General features: G+C 36.2%; 1 protein-coding gene across 3 annotated transcripts in view; it reads right to left on the bottom strand.

Moving 5' to 3' along the window:
• LOC127786462 (uncharacterized protein At4g17910) overlaps positions 1 to 20,597 on the bottom strand; it is a 76,018-nt gene that overhangs the window by 31,952 nt on the left and 23,469 nt on the right. For all 3 annotated transcript variants that reach the window (XM_052313876.1, XM_052313875.1, XM_052313877.1), the window contains exons 8-11: positions 14,478 to 14,551; positions 12,878 to 12,965; positions 4,266 to 4,392; positions 4,061 to 4,165 (exon numbers count right to left, since the gene is read on the bottom strand). In XM_052313876.1, coding sequence (XP_052169836.1) covers positions 4,061 to 4,165; positions 4,266 to 4,392; positions 12,878 to 12,965; positions 14,478 to 14,551 — 394 coding nt within the window. The remainder of the gene's footprint in view (positions 1 to 4,060; positions 4,166 to 4,265; positions 4,393 to 12,877; positions 12,966 to 14,477; positions 14,552 to 20,597) is intronic.

The following is a 20,597-nucleotide window of genomic DNA, read 5'->3' as shown; positions in this document are numbered from 1 at the left end:
ACAGCAAGAACAAAGGAGAGCATCTCACCCATTTGAGACAAGTCCTGGACGTGTTGAAAGAAAATCAGCTTTACATCAACCTGAAGAAGTGCACGTTCTGCACCAATAAACTCCCATTCTTAGGCTATGTGGTTGGTGAGGATGGTATACACGTGGATGAGGAGAAGACAAAAGCAATCCGAGATTGGCAGACTCCAAATCAGTGTCCGATGTGAGAAGCTTCCATGGCTCAGCCACTTTCTATAGGCAATTTGTACGACATTTTAGCACCATAGTGGCACCACTCACTGAATGTCTAAAGAAAGGAATATTCAGTTGGGGAGAGAAACAAGATAAGAGCTTCGCCCTCATCAAGGAGAAGTTGTGCACTGCCCCAGTACTAGCCTGGCCAAGTTTTGACAAGGTATTCAAGGTTGAATGTGATGCCAGTGGTGTAGGTGTTGGAGCAGTACTCTCTCAAGAAAAGAGACCTGTGACTTTCTCTTCTGAAAAATTGAGTGAGGCCAGACAGAAATGGAGCACTTATGATCAAGAATTCTATGCAGTTGTGAGAGCCTTGAAGCAATGGGAACACTACCGTGTGCAGAAGGAATTTGTGTTGTTCATTGATTACCAAGCCTTAAAGTTTATTAACAGCTAGGAGCACGTCAATAAGATGCATGCTAGGTGGGTAGCTTTTCTACAGAAATTTCCTTTTATGCTCAAACACAAATCTGGGAGTTCAAATCAAGTTGTCGATGCCCTCAGCCGAAGAGCCTCTCTATTAATCACACTTTCCCAGGAAATTGTGGGATTTGAATGCTTGAAGGAGTTGTATAGAGGTGATGATGATTTTGGGCAGATTTGGAGCAAGTGTGTGAATCACGAGCCTATGGCAGATTTCCATATCAACGATGGGTATTTGTTTTAAGGGCAATCAGCTTTGTATTCCTACCTCTTCCTTGCGTGAGAAGTTGATGCGGGACCTACATGGTGGAGGTTTGAGCAGGACATTTGGGGCGTGACAAAACCATAGCTACTTTGGAGGAACGATATTACTGGCCTCAATTGAAGAGGGATGTTGGCAACATAGTCCGAAAATGTTATACATGCCAAACGGCGAAGGGTCGGGCCCAAAATACAAGATTGTACGTGCCACTTCCCGTTCCCGAAGGCATATGGCAAGATCTCGCAATGGATTTCGTGTTGGGATTACCACGGACTCAAAGAGGACTTGACTTAGGTATTTGTGGTAGTCGATAGATTTTCCAAGATGGCGCACTTCATCACTTGTCGGAAAACTTCTGATGCCTCGAATGTAGCCAAACTGTTTTTCAGGGAGGTTGTTTGCTTGCATGGGGCTCCCAAATCCATTACTTCTGACAAAGATACAAAAATTTGGAGGCACTTTTGGATTACATTATGGAAATTGTTTGGGAAGAAATTAAATAGAAGCAGCACTGCCTATCCTCAAACAGATGGACAGACAGAGGTCACAAATCGTACACTTGGGAATATGATTCAAAGTGTGTGTGGAGACAAACCAAAACAGTGGGATTATGCATTAGCTCAAATTGAGTTCACGTATGACAGCGCAATTCACACAACTACAGGTAGATCTCCATTTGCTATCGTGTATATCGAAGTTCCCCATCATGTTGTTGATTTGGCAAAGCTACCTAAGGGTAAGAGTAAGAATAAAGCTGCTGAACAGTTTGGCTGAAGAAGTGGTTGCTATTCGTGATGAGGTAAGGCAAAAGCTGGAAAAGATAAATGCAAAGTATAAGACAACGGCCGATTCTCCCCGTCGAAATAAGCAGTTTCAAGAGGGCAATTCAGTGATGGTGTTCTTAAGGAAAGAGAGGTTTCCAGCTGGTACCTACAACAAGCTAAAGCCTCGAAAATATGGTCCTTCCAAGGTGCTTAAGCGGATTAACAACAATGCCCATATCCTTGATTTGCCAGCCTCCATGGGAATTTCTAGTACCTTGAATGTGGCAGACTTGTATGAGTACCATGAAGATTCTGAACCCCTCTATCCAGAACATAACTCGGGGTCGAGTTCCTCGGAGGTGGAAGGGACTGATGTAGAACAGTGTCGGGAACAGTACGGTGAACAGTGCACAGGGACGGAACAGTAATTACAGCATAATTCTATTTTAGATTATATCTATTTTAGTCTTTTTTCATGTTAGGGCTTGCTATTATGATTGCTTGTTGCTAGGGTAGTATTTAAACTCTTTTTCTTTTCTTTTAAAGGCAGTTTTTTTTCTTAAACTTTCTGGTGGAATCCAGTTCCCATTGATTTCTTATAGATTTCGCTTGAAATCTTTTCTTCTTGTTGCGTCAATATATTTGCTAAGTTTAAAATTATACCAAAAGACAAAAGTATATCCATGTTGCCTTTAAATTCAAATTACACCAAACCAAACCACTTTCAAAATAACAAGCTAGAAAAAAAAAATAAAAAAATAAACACTTAGGCTATAATAAACTCCATTGTCCATAATTTTCACTAGTTATCAATCATTTTCATCTTCAAGTTCAAGAGTATCATCATCTTCTTCATTTTCATCATCTTCTTTGTCTTCAAACATAGCCAAATCGGACGAATATTTGATTAAAGGCACATGCAGATGAAGTCACATGAATCAGATGAATCAGACGAATCGTGCAATTCATGGTTGATTCATCCAATTCAAGATCAATTCTAAGGGATTTTCGATTCACCCTATAGATTCGAATCGTGAATCACACAATTCTAACAACAGTGGTTAAATATTATGACATATACATTATATGAGATGCGAGAAATGTGAAACCCACTGGACTTGGGATCAAAATGGGAACTAAGGTCCTAACCGCATGCAAATGTATTCAAGAGACATCCATTTGGTGAGAAGACTCCTATGCAACTCCACACAGTGGGGTCACAGGAAGGCGCCTGGCTGGGGGCGGTGTGCCACAAGTTTAGTGAAAACAAAAGTGCAGATGACATTAGGAAACTTAAAGATCAAAATTATCTCAAGAAAGTATCAATTCGATATCTTGGATCAATTGTTCAGAAACGAGAAGAGATTATGGACGATGTTGCACGAAGGATCAAAGTAGGATACTTAAAATGGAAAAAAAAAAAAGGATACTTATAGTGGAGAGAGTACTTGTAACATTTTATGCAATTGTAAAATTCCTATAAAGCTAAAAAAAAATTATCTTACAACTATAAGAATAACTTTGTTGCTTGGCATAGATATTGGACAATATATACCAAAATGTGCCAAATATGAGCATAGCAAAGAATAGAATTGAAAATGAGATTATCCATAACAAGATTCAAATGGCACCTATTGAGAATAAATATACAAAATGTTATTTAGATGGTTTGAACATGTAAGAAGAAGTCAACAGAAGCACATACAAAAAGGGCAGATGTAAACTTGTAGTAAACGAGGTAAAGGAAAACCTAAGAAAAGTTCGTGAAAAACTAGTAGGCATGACAGGATATAATGGCCTTACAAAAACTAAAGCCATGGATAAAGATGATAGGAAAGCTAGAACTTATATCGCTGACATCACCTGGTAGGATTAGGGCTTTGTGGTGGTGTTACAAATACTATGGCCATGGATAAAGATGATAGGACAACTAGAACTTACATAGCTGACATCACCTTGTAGGATTAGGGCTCTATAGATGATGTAATGAATATAGACAAGTTAGAAAATATAGCTACACCAACCCATACATCATGATATCTACAAAGTCAAAAAAGGCACTCCTAAGATAGATTAACCTTCCCAAATCACAACCATGCAAAAGACCCAAAAAGTTGCTCACCAATCTACTGATCTGCTCTTGAACTTCTTGCAAGTTCTTTGGTGGTAAAATAATTCTTTAAACATTTTTTGTCACAAATATGAAGTCAAGAAACAATATCACAAAATATATATGGCCAAAATTGTCAAATGAGCAAAAAGAACAAAAACACTAAAAACAAGTCATAGTGCAGTAGTATAAATCCAATAGAAACATGAAGCAAACCAGTATCTAAAACAACAGTAAATTAATTCAAGCAGCCCTCACCAAATATGCTAAATATTCCCTCCTTGTTTTGGCTAACGATGTCTGTTCCCCTTTCATTAGAAAGTAAATAGCCATTTAAACCATGTGTCAAGCAGATCTGGTACCCTAAAAATTAAATACAAAAGGAACAAGTAATAAAGATGAAGAAAGAGAAATATAATTTCTATTTCTAAAAAAAAAGAAAACTAAATCAATGAAAGTATACCTACTAGAATTAATAAACCAAGAATCCCAGAATATTTTGGGGGAACATTAATGATTGATGTTAAGATTGATACAGCAGCAAGTGTGAAAAAGAAATTCCAGTGAACCCCATATTCCCCCACATGGACCTACAAGGAAAAAGTGAGCCAGTCTCATGTGAAAGACACATAACCAGGTAACTATCTAACATGTAAAACCTTCATTGCCGCAAAAATACAGAGTAGAATAATATATTATAGTGCAGATAGAATGCCTTCAGGCGAAAGTTAAGTCTAGAAAAGAAATTTTTGGATCACAAAACAAGCATAAAAAAGGAGGATTTCATCTATTCCAAAAGCAGTATTTTGTTTCAAACCACTTTCAAAGAGGATGTTTTTTTACCTAGCAAAAAAAGGATTGGCTAAATGAACAAGCATCAGGATTATGAAGTGCTTTTCTTTCTTTCTTTCTTTCTTTTTTGGTTCATGTATTTTTTAGCATGGGATGAAGCTTACTGAGTGGGGAGCCTCATGCCCTGGGGATGACCTTTTTTTAATCTTTTAGCAAGCATGTGCATTCCAAAATTTGTGGCATATCAAATCCAACATATAACTTATATGCATGTTTGTTGGAAAAGCAAAAATAAATACATGAAAGACATGCCACATGACATTTTCATTGTCCACTGGCATTGCCTCATGGGAGAATTGCAAACATGATGGGCATGCCACATGACTCATGAAACACATCAAAGGCATCAACAAGCTATGTGACATTTCCAATGATGATGACTTGGTTCAGAAATGCTTACTATCTTGTTTGGGGGGTTTATGAGTAATGGATGCTTAGGTGTTCTAAAATTGTAATGACCTATTCAGTTATGAAATTTTTTTGACATGACATAATTTACTGAATGCTCAAATTTCAAAGTTTTTTATCAAGCAAAAAATAAAAATTCCAAAGTTTTTATATTTGTCATCATAGTTGTCAAAGGCACAAGGCGCAAATTAGGGCTTGGGTCCTAGATGTGAGGTGCACGGTGAAGCGCAAGCCTCAAGCACATGAGGTACACATTTATTCAAAATGCTTATAAAATACTTGTGCACTATTCTTTTCAATATGTACCTCCTTAGGAGGTAGATGATGTTGATATGTTTGCCTTGAGTTATCCTAAAAGATCAGTGAAGACAGTGGCTTTGTCGGCTAGAGTGTAGATAGGCAGTTAGAAATAAAAATAATACCTAAATGTTATTAGTATATGTTTGGTGAAGAAATTCGATAGATCAATGAAAACTACAGTATCTTTCCTCTATTAGCAGCTAGAATTAAATACACAAGTCTCTTAGTCCGATACAAACTTATCTCCTAATTTACAACTACTAGATAAACTCTTAAATTCTAGCACAAGATTACAAGATAAAATAACTTTAACTAATCTACAAATAATATACAAGATATACAAAATTAACTCATACATTAGCTTGAGAATAATTCGGGAGAATTATCCTCCTCTCATCTCATCCACGAATATCTCCTTAACCCTTTAGGATTGGCTGCATCTTTATTCTTCAACACCCCCCCTCAAGCTAAGGAATATATATCAAATATTCTCAGCTTGCTTCTTATCGATTCAAAGCCTTGTTTTCCCATTACTTTGGTCAAAATATCTGCATGTTAATCTTCTGTTGGGACATAAGTCAGCTTGATGTTGCCATCCTCCAGCTCTTGTTTGACAAAATGCCGATCAATTCAAACATGCTTCATCTGGTCATGCTGCACCAGATTGTTGACAATGTTGATAGCTGATTTGCTATCACTATAGAGAAACTTAGGAGATGACACCGGTATAGACAAATCTCTCATCAGCCTTTCCACCCATACGATCACAAATTGCTTGAGCGATTGAGCGATACTCTGTTTCAGCACTACTACGAGCTACCACTTGTTGTTTCTTGCTCTGCCAAGTCATCAAATTACCCCATAATTTTGTACAATAGCCAAATGTGGATCAACTATCTTCCATAGCACCTACCCAATCAGAATCTGCATAGCCTACTATCCCTCTGTCTCGGCTTTTTGTAAATAGCAAACCCTTACCTAGTGTTCTCTTAAGATATTTAAGGATATGATAGGCTACTTCCAAGTGCCTCCTAGTTGGTGAATGCATGAATTGGCTAACAATACCCACAACATAGGTAATGTCCGACCTTGTGTGAGACAAATAAATGAGATTGCCTACCAACCGTTGGTACATGCCTTTCTCCATTGGATGCTCTTCTTTTCCTTCTTTGTTCTTCCAATTAGGTTCTAGTGGTGTGCTTACTGGTTTACACCCTAGTTTGCCCGTCTCTTTTAGCAAGTCAAGAGTGAACTTTCTTTGGGATACAAAAATGCCATCATTACTTCTTGCTACTTCCAAACCAAGGAAGTATCGCAATTCCCACAACTCTTTTACTTCAAAGGCCTACCTTAACTGTTCTTTAGCTTCTCAATTTCTTGTTTATAGTCCCCCGTGATGATGATATCATTCACATAGACTATTAAAATTGTTCTCCTTCCATCCTTCCCAATTTTTGTAAAGAGGGTGTGATCCGTTTGTCCCTGTTTATATCCCAGTTTGTATAGAGTATCACTAAATCTTTTAAACCAAGCTCTAGGTGATTGCTTTAGAACGTATAGAGATTTTTTCAATTTGCATACCTTATCTCTTGTATTGTCTTTCTCAAACCCTGGTGGTATGCTCATGTAAATCTCTTCCTCTAAGTCTCCGTTTAGAAAGGCATTTTTGATGTTCAATTGGTGCAGTTTTCCAATCCAGGTTTTACTGCTAAGGACAGTAGAATTTTGATTGAATTGAGTTTAGCCATGAGAGCAAAAGTTTCTTCATAATCTAAGCCTTGAGTTTGAGTGAACCCTTGAGCTACAAGCCTTGTCTTATACCTTTCCAAACTTCCATATGATTTATACTTCAGAGTGAACACCCACTTGCTACCAACTGCCTTCTTTCCCTTCGAAAGATCCATAATTTCTCATGTACCATTTTTCTCCAAGGCTGTCATTTCTTCCATAATTGCTTTTTTCCAGTTTTCACCTTGCAATGCTTGATAAACATTACTAGGAATAGCTACACTGTCTAAACTGAAGGTGAATAGCTAAAGCTTGGTGCACATCCTTCTACCTTTCCTCAAGGCAATTGGAACACTTAGATCATCAGCAAACTGCTGTTGTATATTGACATCAGTATCACCTGTCTTATCTGGACTTACCTCCAAGTTGGACAAATTGGTTGGCTAAACAGTAGCAGCCTTAGGCCTTCTGGAATAGACCTTTAGAGATTTAGTCAGGTCTTGATCACCCTACTGAATTTTGGTCTCCTCTTTCTCCCCACCTGACGATATAGGAATGGGGAGATGGATGCTGGAGAATGGGTAGGGCTAGGCTGATGAGCTTCAGTGGAGGGAAGTAGGCTAGTAAGGGGATTGAGAGGTACTAGATGACTATACTCCAATTGTTTACTAGTTTTTCATTTGGAGTGGTATTGGGGAAGAAATGTTGATTCTCGAGAAAGGAGACATCCCAAGAAATGATGAACTTGCGGGTTGTCGGGTTGTAACACTTATAGCCTTGTTGAGTAGGAGAGTATCCAACAAACACACATTTGAGTGCGTTTGGGTCAAGCTTGGATGGATTTAACTGGTTTTGGTGTACGAAGGAGGTACACTCGAAGACCTTAGGAGAAAGAGTGTTTAAGGTCCTGAAATAGTGAGGGAAAGCTTCAAGAAAGACATTTAAGGGAGTTTTAGAGTTCAAGGTCTTTGAAGGGAGACGATTTATGAGAAAGGATGTTGTAAGAACAGCCTCTCTCCAATAAGAATTTGGGACTGATTGGGTGAACATAAGAGCCCTAGTTGTCTCATGTAAGTGCCGGTTCTTCCTCTCGATTACCCCATTTTGTTGAGGGTTGTATGGACAAGAGCTTTGGTGAACAATACCATGCTCATTTAGATAATGATTAAAGTTATTTGAGAAGTATTCTAGACCATAATCACTTCGTCACTTCTTAAAATATAAATGGAAGCTTGGAAAACATTTTTTACCATGAGATGAAACCTCTTGAAAACCATATAGGTTTCAGATTTGTCCTTCGTGAGGAAAACCTAGCAAACTCGTGTGTGATAATCAATGAAGGTGATGAACCACCGAGTGTTTGTTAGACTTGGAAGTCTGTCTGGTCCCCAAATGTCACTGTGGACTAAATGAAATGGCTGAGATGGTTTGTAGGATTGTTTCGGATGAGTGCTCTTAGTTTGTTTTGCAAGAATGCAATGTTCACAATAGAAATCTTGAATTTTATTAATAGAAATTGAAGGGTACAAGACTCAAAGATACTCAAAACTAGGGTGCCCTAATCTTTGATGCCAAAACATTAAATCAAATTCTGAAACTACAGCTAAAGAGGATTGAACAAAGGACCTAAACTCTTTTTGGTGATCAAGTTTCAAGATTTGATATAGACCTCCATTCTCTTCAGCTTTGCCAATCGTCCTCCCCGAATATTTGTTCTGAAAAACACAATGGGAAGAAGAGAATATCACTAAGCAGTCCTTATCCTGAGTAATCTTACTTACTGACAACAAGTTACATCTCAAATTCAGCACATAAAGAACTTATTCTAATCTTAACCCTGCTAAATAAGCTATGCCCCTTCCTTGGACTAAAGAATTAGTTCCATCAGCCATAAATACAGTAATATTCTGATCACAAGATTTAAAATTGGATAGAATTTCAAGATCACATGTCATGTGATTTGATGCTCCTGTATCTATAATCCAAACCCTTGTAAACAGCCTTTTGGAGAATAAAGAGTGACTCATCTTACCTTGCTTAGCCAAGGATACCACCTGATTGCTATTGTTGTCCGTACTTTTGGTTGTCTTTTGCATCTTGGTCTGATTCAGCAACTGTTGGAGGACTTCTAGTTGATCTGGGGTTAAAGAGACTGGTGTTGAATTCCCTTTTTTAGATTCCACCATATAAGCAGACTGCACTCCCTTCCGATGTTCCATGGTTTCCAATTGGCTGGTTTCTCGTGCAACTTCCAGCAGGTGTCCCTAGTGTGATAGGGCTTGTTACAATGGTCACACCATTGCCTATCTCATTGCATCTCTCCCTTAGCTGTGATAGATGACCGACCACAAGATATGTTTAAGGTAGAACTTTGTAACATTCCTTCGTTTGTTGAACCACTAGGTAGCATCACTTTCTTTCTACTCTCCTCCCTTCTTGCCTCGGCAAACACTTCTTTCATAGAGGGAAAGGGGTTAGTCCCAAGCAATTGTCCTCTTACCTCATCAAAATCTTGCTTTGTTGATCGAATGGTGGATCGAACTTGGGAGCTTTGAGCAGTATTCTCAAGATCTGAATAGATCTCACAAACCGCATTCCAAATCTCGCTTGTCGTTTTGTAGAAGAGATAAGTTCTTCCTACCTTCAGCTCCATTGAACTCACTAGTCATGCCATGACAATGGCATTCTCAACTTCCCATACTCCATATGTTGCTGAATCTTGGCTAGGTTTTATGGTTTCTCCGGTTAGATAGCCTACCTTCCCTTTTCCTTTAATCACAAGCATAATTGGGACCACTCGGAAGTTGGTTCCATTCAGCTTGTGTAAAGTAATCTGTAGGGAAAATCCATCGAAGGCTGCAGGAGGATGTCAAGAAGTTGTAGAGACTGGACTGCTCTTTGTTGGAAGAGGGATAGAAGTTCCTGTACTAGTTGTTGAATCATCAGCCATGGCGCAAGTTAAAGAGTTCTTTTACAATTAGAACTCTAAATAATCGTTGGTCACAGAAACTCGAAACCGAGATTTGATACCATGAAGAAATTCGGTAGATCATTGAAAACTACCGTATCTTTCCTCCATTAGCAGTTAGAATTAAATACACAAGTCTCTTAGTTCGATACAAACTTATCTCCTAATTTACAGCTACTAGATAAACTCCTAAATTCTAACACAAGATTACAAGATAAAATAACTTTAACTAATCTACAAATAATATACAAGATATACAAGATTAACTCATACATTAGCTTGAGGATAATTCAGGAGAATTATCCTCCTCTCATCTCATCCACGAAATATCTCCTTAATCCTTTAGGATTGGCCGCATCTTTATCCTTCAAAAGGGGGTTTAAACTATAATTATTTAATCCTAGTCGGTTATATTGGGATGTCCGCCCACTATTATAAATAGAGGGCAAGGGGTAGCCGAGAGAAGGAGGAGAGTTCTCATTTTCTGCTATAACGAGTATTGTTCGTTCTAATAGAAAGGCTAGTGTTGATAGATAGCTTTGTAATCTTGGGGAGCAAAGGTTTGATGTACTTGGGAACAAAAGGAAGGGAACTAACTGTGTACTGATCATTCACACTGAATAAAGAAAGCTGCTCAAGGGGTATTTGACTGTTGGATGCAGGGTTGCAACACTTGCAATCCGAACCAAGATAAAATTGGTTTCTTGTGGTTTGATTTTTTTATTTATATCTTGAATTGTGAATTCTTTACTTTCTGTTTCCATTAGCATATATTTCTGTTAATTCGAGAGTGTGGGAAGAGTATTTGTGAGAGATCAGATCGTCTAAATTCACCTAACCAGTAAGTCTAAATCAACATATGTGAAGTCATAAATCATAAAGGACAAATAACTAACCCTATAATAACAACTAATATTATTGAAAAAAAATAATTAGTTTCTTTTGCAATTAGTCTCTTCTAACTACAAAAGGTATTAGAGGAAAGAAATAATTATAGCAAAACACACTATAAAAAACAATTAGTTTCTTCTAATTTCTTTTGCAAATAGAAGGAAGAAAAAAAATTACAGCAGAACACAGCAAAAACAGTAACAGAAAAACAATTAGTTTCTGTGGAAAATTAGGAATGATACGGCTATCCAAATCACTAGCTGTACAGATCTCTTGCTATCTCCTTTATTCTATCTTTCTAAGTATAGATTAGCCTAATAGGAAGTAGAATATGTATAACTGTAAATTAGCAGTTTCCTATTCCTGTTATTTCCTATTATTGTATAGATTAGGCATTAATGTAGATTCCTAATCTAGGATTAGAATATCTGTATATAAACTGATGTACACACCAGTGACGTATTGTAGAAAACTCACTCTCTTTCAATTATCTTTCTACCTGAGTTCTGTCATTCAATTATTCAGTTGCCTACTCGAGTAAACCTATTATTCAGTTCCTTTTTTTGTTCATGGTATCAGAGCCATAACAGTTCAATCGCAGCCCTGTTTTCACCATGTCTGAAATTTCATCTGAATCTTGTACCTCTACTCTAGCCCCAAACCCATATAGAAATTTCGAAACTCAGCCCAGACCTGTCCAAATCATCACCATTAGGTTGAATGGTGATAATTTTCTACACTGGTCTCACTCAGTTCGGATGTACATACATGGGCGTGGCAAGATTGGGTATTTAACAGGTGATACAAAGCAGCCTAATGAGAAGGATACAGCATACTCCACATGGGATGCAGAAAATTCCATGGTCATGACATGGTGAATTTGACGGAAGAAGAAATCAGTGCAAATTACATGTGTCATGCAACGGCGAAGGAACTTTGGAACAATGTCACCCAAATGTACTTGGATTTGCGAAATCAGTCCCAAGTATACGAGTTGACCCTCAAACTAGGTGAGATCCAGCAAGGAGGAGACAGTACTACAAAATATTTCAATTCACTGAAAAGGTTGTGGCAAGATCTAGACCTATTCAACGACTATGAATGGAAATCTCCACACAAATGAACAAGAAATAGGGTTTTAATACACTTATAAGGCATGAACCTCAGTGGTGATGAGGCACAAAAAGCTGCGCCTCTGTACTCCTCGTGCCTAGGCACCTTTGACAACTATGTTTGTCATATGATAGTAAATGACTATTGAAATAGTGTTGCTTTTATATCATAAAGGTTATTAAACTTATGAATTGCATGGTAAATTAGTAATCTCCCATTTTAGGTTAGAGCTATATCTCTAGTGATTTGTTGACAATGACATTACTTTTACATACATGGTAGATAAAAATATATAAATATTCAACCTTTTCTCCATATTCCCACTGCATCTTTATCCAAATCAATGTATTCCTGTCTGCATCTATTCCAAAAACTACTTGTACTTGGTAGGTGATGACATATAAGGCTTATAAAGCCAAAGAAAAGGGGTCTCCCAACACATTACATAGAAGGAGCATATCACAAGAGTGACAAGACCTTCCAAATTATAATCAGATTCCAGAACCGACCCATCCCACCAGCAACAAAAGTAAGAAAAAAAAATATAAGTAAAAGGCAAGAAAAGGGGATCAGACTGAAAAGCACAGGCTAGTGGAAAGTCATTTTCATAGGGCAAAGCTAAGGTGCAGGGTATCCTAAAACATTTATATACTACAGAATGTAGCGAGACATACTAACCAGGCCTATAGATTCAATAGTCTTAGCCTAGACATCACAATGCACACCAACAGGAAATAACTTTATTGGACATTGGTACACAATACACAGCAACCAAATGTATCATATATGATCAATGGACAGATGAAACTGTTTACCTGATAGTCTATACCTACAGTTGAAACAAGCCGAGCAATCCCCATAACAATAAGTGGACTAGTAGATTGAAGTGCACCTCTCAGTTTCCTATGACACAAGGACAAACAAGAATCTTAACATCATTATTAATAAACAAAATCAGAGAAAAGCATAGTTCATCAAAAAGAAAAGGCAACAATTTAGGGCCCGTTTGATTGCATTTCGTTTTCAGTCTTTTGTTTTCATTTTCAAAATTTTGTAACCAAAAACAGAAAATTCTGTTTGGTTACCTATTTTTGATTTAAAAAGTTTCAAAAATTTTCAAAATTTTGAACACACAAAAACCTTGTGTTCAGTTTTTGTTCTTGTTTTCATTTTTCTAACTTGAAAATAACTTTCACCTTAAAATTAAATCAATATATTTTGTATATCTAAATCAATTTATTTTTTTAGCCACATAATGGCTACAAAATGGTTGTAAACTAGTTGTGTTCTAACTTCTAAGGCAGTTGCTATCAAAATTAATGTTGTAAATCCCACATAACTGTTTGACATTTCTACTTCTCACCCATATACCAACATTTAACTATTGTCTATCATTCGACTTACTACTCACCCTCAAACTGATCATTTTTAATACAAACAACATGTTTATTTTTAAAATTTTGAAAATTAACAGCATTATCAAACAATATGCTAAGTTTTCATTTTTTTTAACAGAAAACAAAAAATGAACATAGAAAACTCAAAAAAAAAAAATTTAAATTGACAACTCTCTCAAGTGAGTCCTTAGAAAACTAATTTGAGTTTGCAGCCTTCTAATGATTCAGTTTAACCAACCAAATGAGAATAAATAAATGATAAAAGAGCATGCAACTTTTATTTTTAATTCAAATTCATTTATCAGTTTCACTAATGAAGCCAAAATGAGAGACCTGAACATGGAACAAACAAAATCCTATAGGCCCACAATAAAACTTAATTCTCATATAAGATCTAGCAAAGAAAAAAGAAAATGACTATAAACTTTTCTTTTAGCCAAATACGAAAGGCATGACACAGAGAAAGCCTAAGCCTACAAAAGACCACACATCCTTAAAGAAATGCCTACCCATTTTTCTCCCATGCACTATCCAAGCCTTCCACACCTTCACGGACTAGCACCCACTAGACCAACAGTCATTTCATTTATTTTTCTAGACAACATCACAAAGATCAACTCCTGATGGAGAATAATAAGATCTACTTGTCTCTAACTTTGTCAAAGTCAGCAGTTCTATAAATTGTGGCATTTTTCTCTTTTTTGGGGCCTCAGGCATTCTAGTGACCACACATCTGGATAACCTTAGGCGTATTCTTCCATACCCTCTAAAGTGAAAAAGAAAAAAAAAAACATGAAAAATAAGTGCCAAATGAAACATAAAGGAAAATATATTCAAAATTGCCTTTATTTTGTAAGCCACATCCTAAAAAAATAATGGCTTTTTTCTATTCTTTCCTGGCTTCACAAAGAAAGATCTTACAGCTGGCCGACCTAATGACATCCCAATAAAAAGAAACATTATTTTTTCCAAAGTTAAAGAGGATGATTTAATAGCAAAACAACTTGCAATGACTTACAACGTTGAGAAGCCCCGAGCTTGTCGTGAAACCAATGAATTTGCCAACACAAATGAGCCTACCCCTAGATCCATCTGAGTTAGTTTAGGAGGGGGAAAAATTAGAAGAAGAAGAAGAAGAAGAAGAAGAAGAAGAAGTACCCAGATTGATCTGAATTAGTTTTTTTTTAAAAAAAAAAATAGAAGAGGATGATTGTGATGAAATTTTATTGATTTAATTTTAAAGTTTGTCATCAATCAAGATTGGAATTATCCACTATTAATAAATTACACGGATAGGCTATTCCCTAGAACAAAGGGAAATTAACAAGGCATGCTAAAACCAACACGGAAGCAATTAAAATATAAAATTTAACTTTACTAATACTATTAATGCAATAGAATTGTACTTGGTGAGAGACAAGGGTGGAGGGTCATTGGAGCAAGGAAGGGCAATGCCCCATATACACTATGGATTTTTACATGGCATTTAAAACTTATTTATAGTTTTTGTAAGAGGTGACCCCCTCAATATCTAATAACTAAAGAAAAAACAAGTGTAATAGTTTTGTACAAATAAAGAGGTAGATATATTTTTTGTTTTCTTTTTACCTTAAGCATTATATTTTGCTTGAGTCTATATTAATATGAATGAATATATATAGTTGTATAAATACATTAACACTTTCACCCCCGCAACAATATCTATCACACTTCACCTCTAGTGAGAGAGAAGTCTAGATAAGAAAACGGATAGGATATGAAGAACAAACAATTCATTTATTCCTTTTAGATGTGAGGAGCATACAATTCATTTATTTATTTTTAAGTCAACCAACTGCATATAGCTCATAGAATGTAAAGTTCAAAAAGAATAATTTGTCTAAAGATAAAGTAATCATCCAAATGGCACAAACAACGGTATGTACTAGCAAAGAAGATGATTTTCACTTAACTGGGGATTAAAGGGCAACAATGCATATGCAAATCTCTTGACGAAAGATAACAAGCAAAGGTTTTGGCAAGACCTTGGGTGTATGCTTCAAGAGACTAGTGGTTGTAGCATATTAGTTCTCAAGGGAATAACAGTTAGCAATTATTTTTGTTATAACTGAAAAACTATATAAGGAGTAGCAATAGATATGAGATAGCAGAAAGCAGTTAAAGTTGCTTCAACTGCAATCATTACAGTTACAGTCATTGGTAACAAACCACCGCAATTGTTATAAGCTGTTAATCGAATCACTTACAAATGTAACCAATTAACTGTTGAGGATAGCCAAATATAAGGTTATACCACCTTGTACTGAGGCATTATAAATCAAGACTTGAATTTAGTTTCTCATTTCTCTCTCAATTCTCTCTCTATTTTCTCCCTCTTCTTTCTCTTTCCCTCTCTCATTCTACATTTTGTTCTTCATCAAACCCTAAGTTAGGACAAGATCCTGACAGGTTGTTGAGTTACCCATTGGAGCAAAAGTCAAACAACTGCACATTTGAAAGTTTCTTTTGGTCATAAAGTTGAAGTGTGATGGAAAGCGGTTGCTATTCACACTGCCAAAGGAATATAAAGATGTGCCATAAGTAGGTTTCAGGAGAACATATTGCCCTATGGTTTCAAATAAGGTGTGAAAATGGGTGTGTAATGGACATTAAAAATTAGTTGTAAGTCTAAAGGAAGAGTGTAGTTACTATGATTTAGCCTTTATACAAAGAGGTCAATATTCACACTATAATGGAATCATACAAAGAGGGTGGCATAAGTACAATTGAGCACAACTTGTTCTAGAGGTCTTAACTTTAAATGAGCAGTTATACTAGGTGTGTAGTGGAAGTTGACAGGGAATCATGCAAGAATGAAAAATCTAGTGCAAGAGTTGTGGGGATTAAGCTAAGAAATTACTTAAAAGAAAACACAAACCACTACCCGATAATATTGGTGGGTTATATAGATGAGAGATGGACAATAAAGGCATATCTCTGCACTTAAATTTTCTGGTAACATTGTTGGGTTTCTGCAAGCCAAAAGCCAAACTATCCAATTTGAGTATCCCATTTGCCAATCCATCTTTGGGGCATGCAGATTATCAAGGCCATCAATGGCTTTGTTGGGACTTTGGAGTTTGTGGCCATTAAGAACATGTTGAAGAGCTTAACCGCTTTTGATGGCTGAGTTTGTTATGCCTCAAAAGATTAATGTAACACCCAAAAATTTTACAAAATTTTAAAATGTTAATTTATGAGGAAAAATCACCAAAATAGACATGATTGATGAATAAACTAAAAATTCTAATACTTGTGGAATTACCCAAAGCTCGATAAGATTTAGGAGTATCAATTTTTGGAAGTTTGGGGCCCTAGTATAACTACCAAGATTTTCTAAAACGTTTGGGAAGTTTTTCAAAGAGAAATCGTCAAAAATAACCTTAATGGATGATTATTCAAAATTTCAAAGTATCAATGCGATTATTTAAAATGTTGATACTTGAATAGTTTGGAAAAATAGTTCTTAAGGCAAATAATTTTTAGAATTGTTTCCTAAGTAAAGGTTGTAAAAATTGGGGTTGAGATAAATAGTGGCACACATTTCGAAATAATGAGACTTGAAAATTTATTTGGTTTGGTGAATAATGCGTGAAAAGTGAAATGTGTGTATATATATATATAATTAAAATAGAAGAAGATATATATATATGCATATAAAGAAAAAGAAAGAGTGAGAGAGAGAAGGGAGGGAGAGAGAGAGAGAAGCAAAACATATATATATATATATCTAGTATGTATATATATACATACTAGATATATATATATATACATAGCGCCCAGAGGAAAGGGACCTCCAAAGTTTTTCATAAAATGGGGTCTTGTATCCCCCTATCCCATTGTCCTCTATGACAATTAGTTTAAATAACCTCATTTTGAATTAAAGGAGTCCGTTAATATATCAAATTGGAAGGGTTCTTTATTCAAAATTTTAAATTTATTATCCTATTAATAAATGGAAATTTAAGAAGATGATTGGGTCACAAGCCTCTTGAACCCATATAAATAGGAGATGATAGGGTTGTTGTCCTCTACCCTTAGGGAGAAGACACAAGTGATGATGGGTGAAGCGAAGTGAGTTTTGGAAGAAAAGAAGAGAGGAAGCTAGAGAAGGAGAAGGAGAAGCTTTAGCTAAGGAGAAGAAGGTCTTCGCCAAAAGGAAGAGCCTAAAAGCAAAGAAAGTCTTCCTCAGACACACTATCAAAGTAAGGGGTATGAGCAAAATTTTTCTTGCATTACTCGACATGATAATTTGATTTCATGAATGCTATTTTGAATACCTCGTGGAAAATGTTAAAAATGGCTATGCATATGCTTGTTAGGTATTCTTGAAAAAAAAAAAAACGTGTTATATGTGAATGTTTTGATGCATTTGAAGCTTGTTGAAAATACAGTACAAGTCAAAATGTTTATATAATGCTTGATAAATGTATAGCTCACCCCAAGATGTATTTTTTTCATCTACAAATGTGTGTATATATATATATATATATGTGTAGATGTGGCAGCAGATTTTCAATGGCAAGAAGAAGATTGTCGAATGAAGGAATATGAATTTTGAATATGAAGCATATATAGTTAGACATCTTGTTTAGCTTTATTTTCATATCATGAATCTATGTTCTTGTAAGCTTTTGAACTACATAAGTTTCATTTTGGTAGGGCTTTGTATGAGAATGGATTCTTATGTAGTAATATGTAGATTATTGAAAGGTTGAGATGTAAAGTAACCTTGTTTTGAATGTTTGGAATGAAATGCCTATGTTCTGTAACACTTACCGTTTTGCTTAAAATGGAGTTCCTAGTGTATGGTTATGTGCTTAACTATATTTTTCTCAAAACCTAAGATGTGTTGTCGAACTTTTGGCACAAGAAGCATTGAAAAAGGATTTTTGTGCATTTAGTTATGAATTTTCCCATGAAACATGTTTGAACAATTTAAAATATAACACTTGTACGATTCAGTCCTTTTGTCAGCTTCCTAGGAATGGTTGTATTTACTTACAAGAAAATTCTAGATGAGGATTAAGTCAGTCTAGTTTCTAGAAAACTTGGTTTTGTTGGAGAGATTACTTGAGCTTGTTTCTGTTAGAATACTTGAGATTGTTTCTGTTATGTATTTACTTAGTGTATGCTATTAATATGCAGTAATGTGGTTTCTGTTATAGTGGTTAGGCACGGTTGTATATAAGCTCGATGAGCTTTCATTGTATGTGCTGAGAAAACATTTTTTCATTTTCTTAAGAAGTAAAGTTCTGAGATCGTTCTCTTCTTCTCTCTTGTGCCCTAGATTTATGTTGCCCTAACCTTCTTTACATGGTATCAGAGCATGCGATTTGCGTTAATGGCCTCGAACCTTGATCGGAATTCTTCATCTTCACTTCCAATACCTTCTTCCACCTCGCTATCCTCACCCTCACAATCTAATTTCTCAGCTGTGGCGAAGGCATTCAGCTTTATACCAACTAAGTTAGACTCGAGTAACTACATCTTTTGGAAAGCACAGGTTCTTGTTACAATTCATGCATTTGACTTGTTGCCTTTTCTGAACAAGTCACCTCATCCTCCTAAATGTGTCAGATTCGACTGGTGATGGTAAAGCTCCAGTGATTAACGTGGAGTATATGAATTGGGTGCGATCGGATCAATTGTTACTTAGCTGGTTGTTTTCTATCATTGACAAGGAGGTTCTTGCGCAGGTGATTCAATGCGAATCATCTGCCGAGGTATGGCCTACCCTTGAGAGTTCGTATTCTCATTAAACCATAGAAAAATCTTTTCAGTTAAAGCAGCAACTAAGGTCTGTTAAAAAGGATTCAATGTCTATTAATGATTACATTCTGAAAATTAAGACAATTGGTCATTCTCTAGCTGCTATTGATGAATCTTTGAGTGATAAGGATCTATTACTTGCAATTCTAAATGGATTAGATCACGAATATGAAACTATCGTAAGCTTGATCACCTATCAAATGGACGAGATCGACTTAGAAAAGGTGCAGTACTTATTGTTGATGCATGAGCAGCAATTGAACTCTAAAAATACTACACAGTCTATGGTGAATTTTGAATCTGTTATGCATGCTCCTGTTAATGTGAATATGACTTATGTTGCATCACATAGTGGTAGCAATACTAGAGGAGGTTTTGTACAAAGAGGAGGGAGATACAAAGGTGGAAGAGGTCGTGATAGGGCATCAAATAGGCGAGTCTATTGTCAATTATGTGGAAAACTAGGGCACCTTGTTGATAAATGCTACCATAGGTTTGACAGAAATTTCCAAAGGAATACTGGTGATCAGAATTTTCAGAGATTTCCCTCTACTGATTCTAGGACATATGTAGCTACCTTCACTGATTCTAATGAGCCCTACATGAATGATATAGGTTCTTCACAAGGGGTCACCTCGTATGGCCATTTTTCTCAGCCTTCAGAAAATTTGTCTCCCACAACTTTGCCTGATCACTCGTGGTTTGTTGATTTTGGGGCAACAAATCATATCACATCAAACCTCAACAACTTGTCATTGCATGCACCTTACAATGGATGTGACAAGGTCTCCGTTGGTAATGGTAAGCAATTGTCTATATCTAATGTTGGTCTTGGACAGCTACATACTCACACTAAACCTCTTTCTGTTATTACTTTTCCTAGAGTTCTTCATGTTCCTCATATGAAGAAAAATTTAATCAGTGTATCACAACTTACTAATGACCATAATGTGATTGCTAAATTTCATTCAAACGAGTGTTTGATTAAGGACAAGAATACACGGTTGGTGCTGCTTCAAGTTCAAGGACATCTTAGGGATGGTCTTTATCAACTGGTTCCTGCTTTTGATCAAGCTACTAGCATCCCTGAGCACTCTGTCAAGTCTACTCATCCAGTGTCCTTTGTTGCTACTTCATCCTCTTTGAATAAATGTATTGATTTTTCTTCTAAATGTTGTAAAAGACAACTTCCATTTAGTCATGGAATGTCTCTAGTGTTTGTTTAGCCCAGTACAATAAGACATGCCAGCAATGGCATGCTCGGTTGGGTCATTCTACATACAATGTATTGAAATTGATTGTTAATAAAATTAGAATTCAATATTCT

This window comes from Diospyros lotus, chromosome 12 (genome assembly GCF_014633365.1).
Source record: "Diospyros lotus cultivar Yz01 chromosome 12, ASM1463336v1, whole genome shotgun sequence".
Lineage (NCBI taxonomy): Eukaryota > Viridiplantae > Streptophyta > Magnoliopsida > Ericales > Ebenaceae > Diospyros > Diospyros lotus.
Note: the sequence above shows the minus strand (reverse complement) of the source record. Positions and strands in the feature narration are given on the sequence as shown.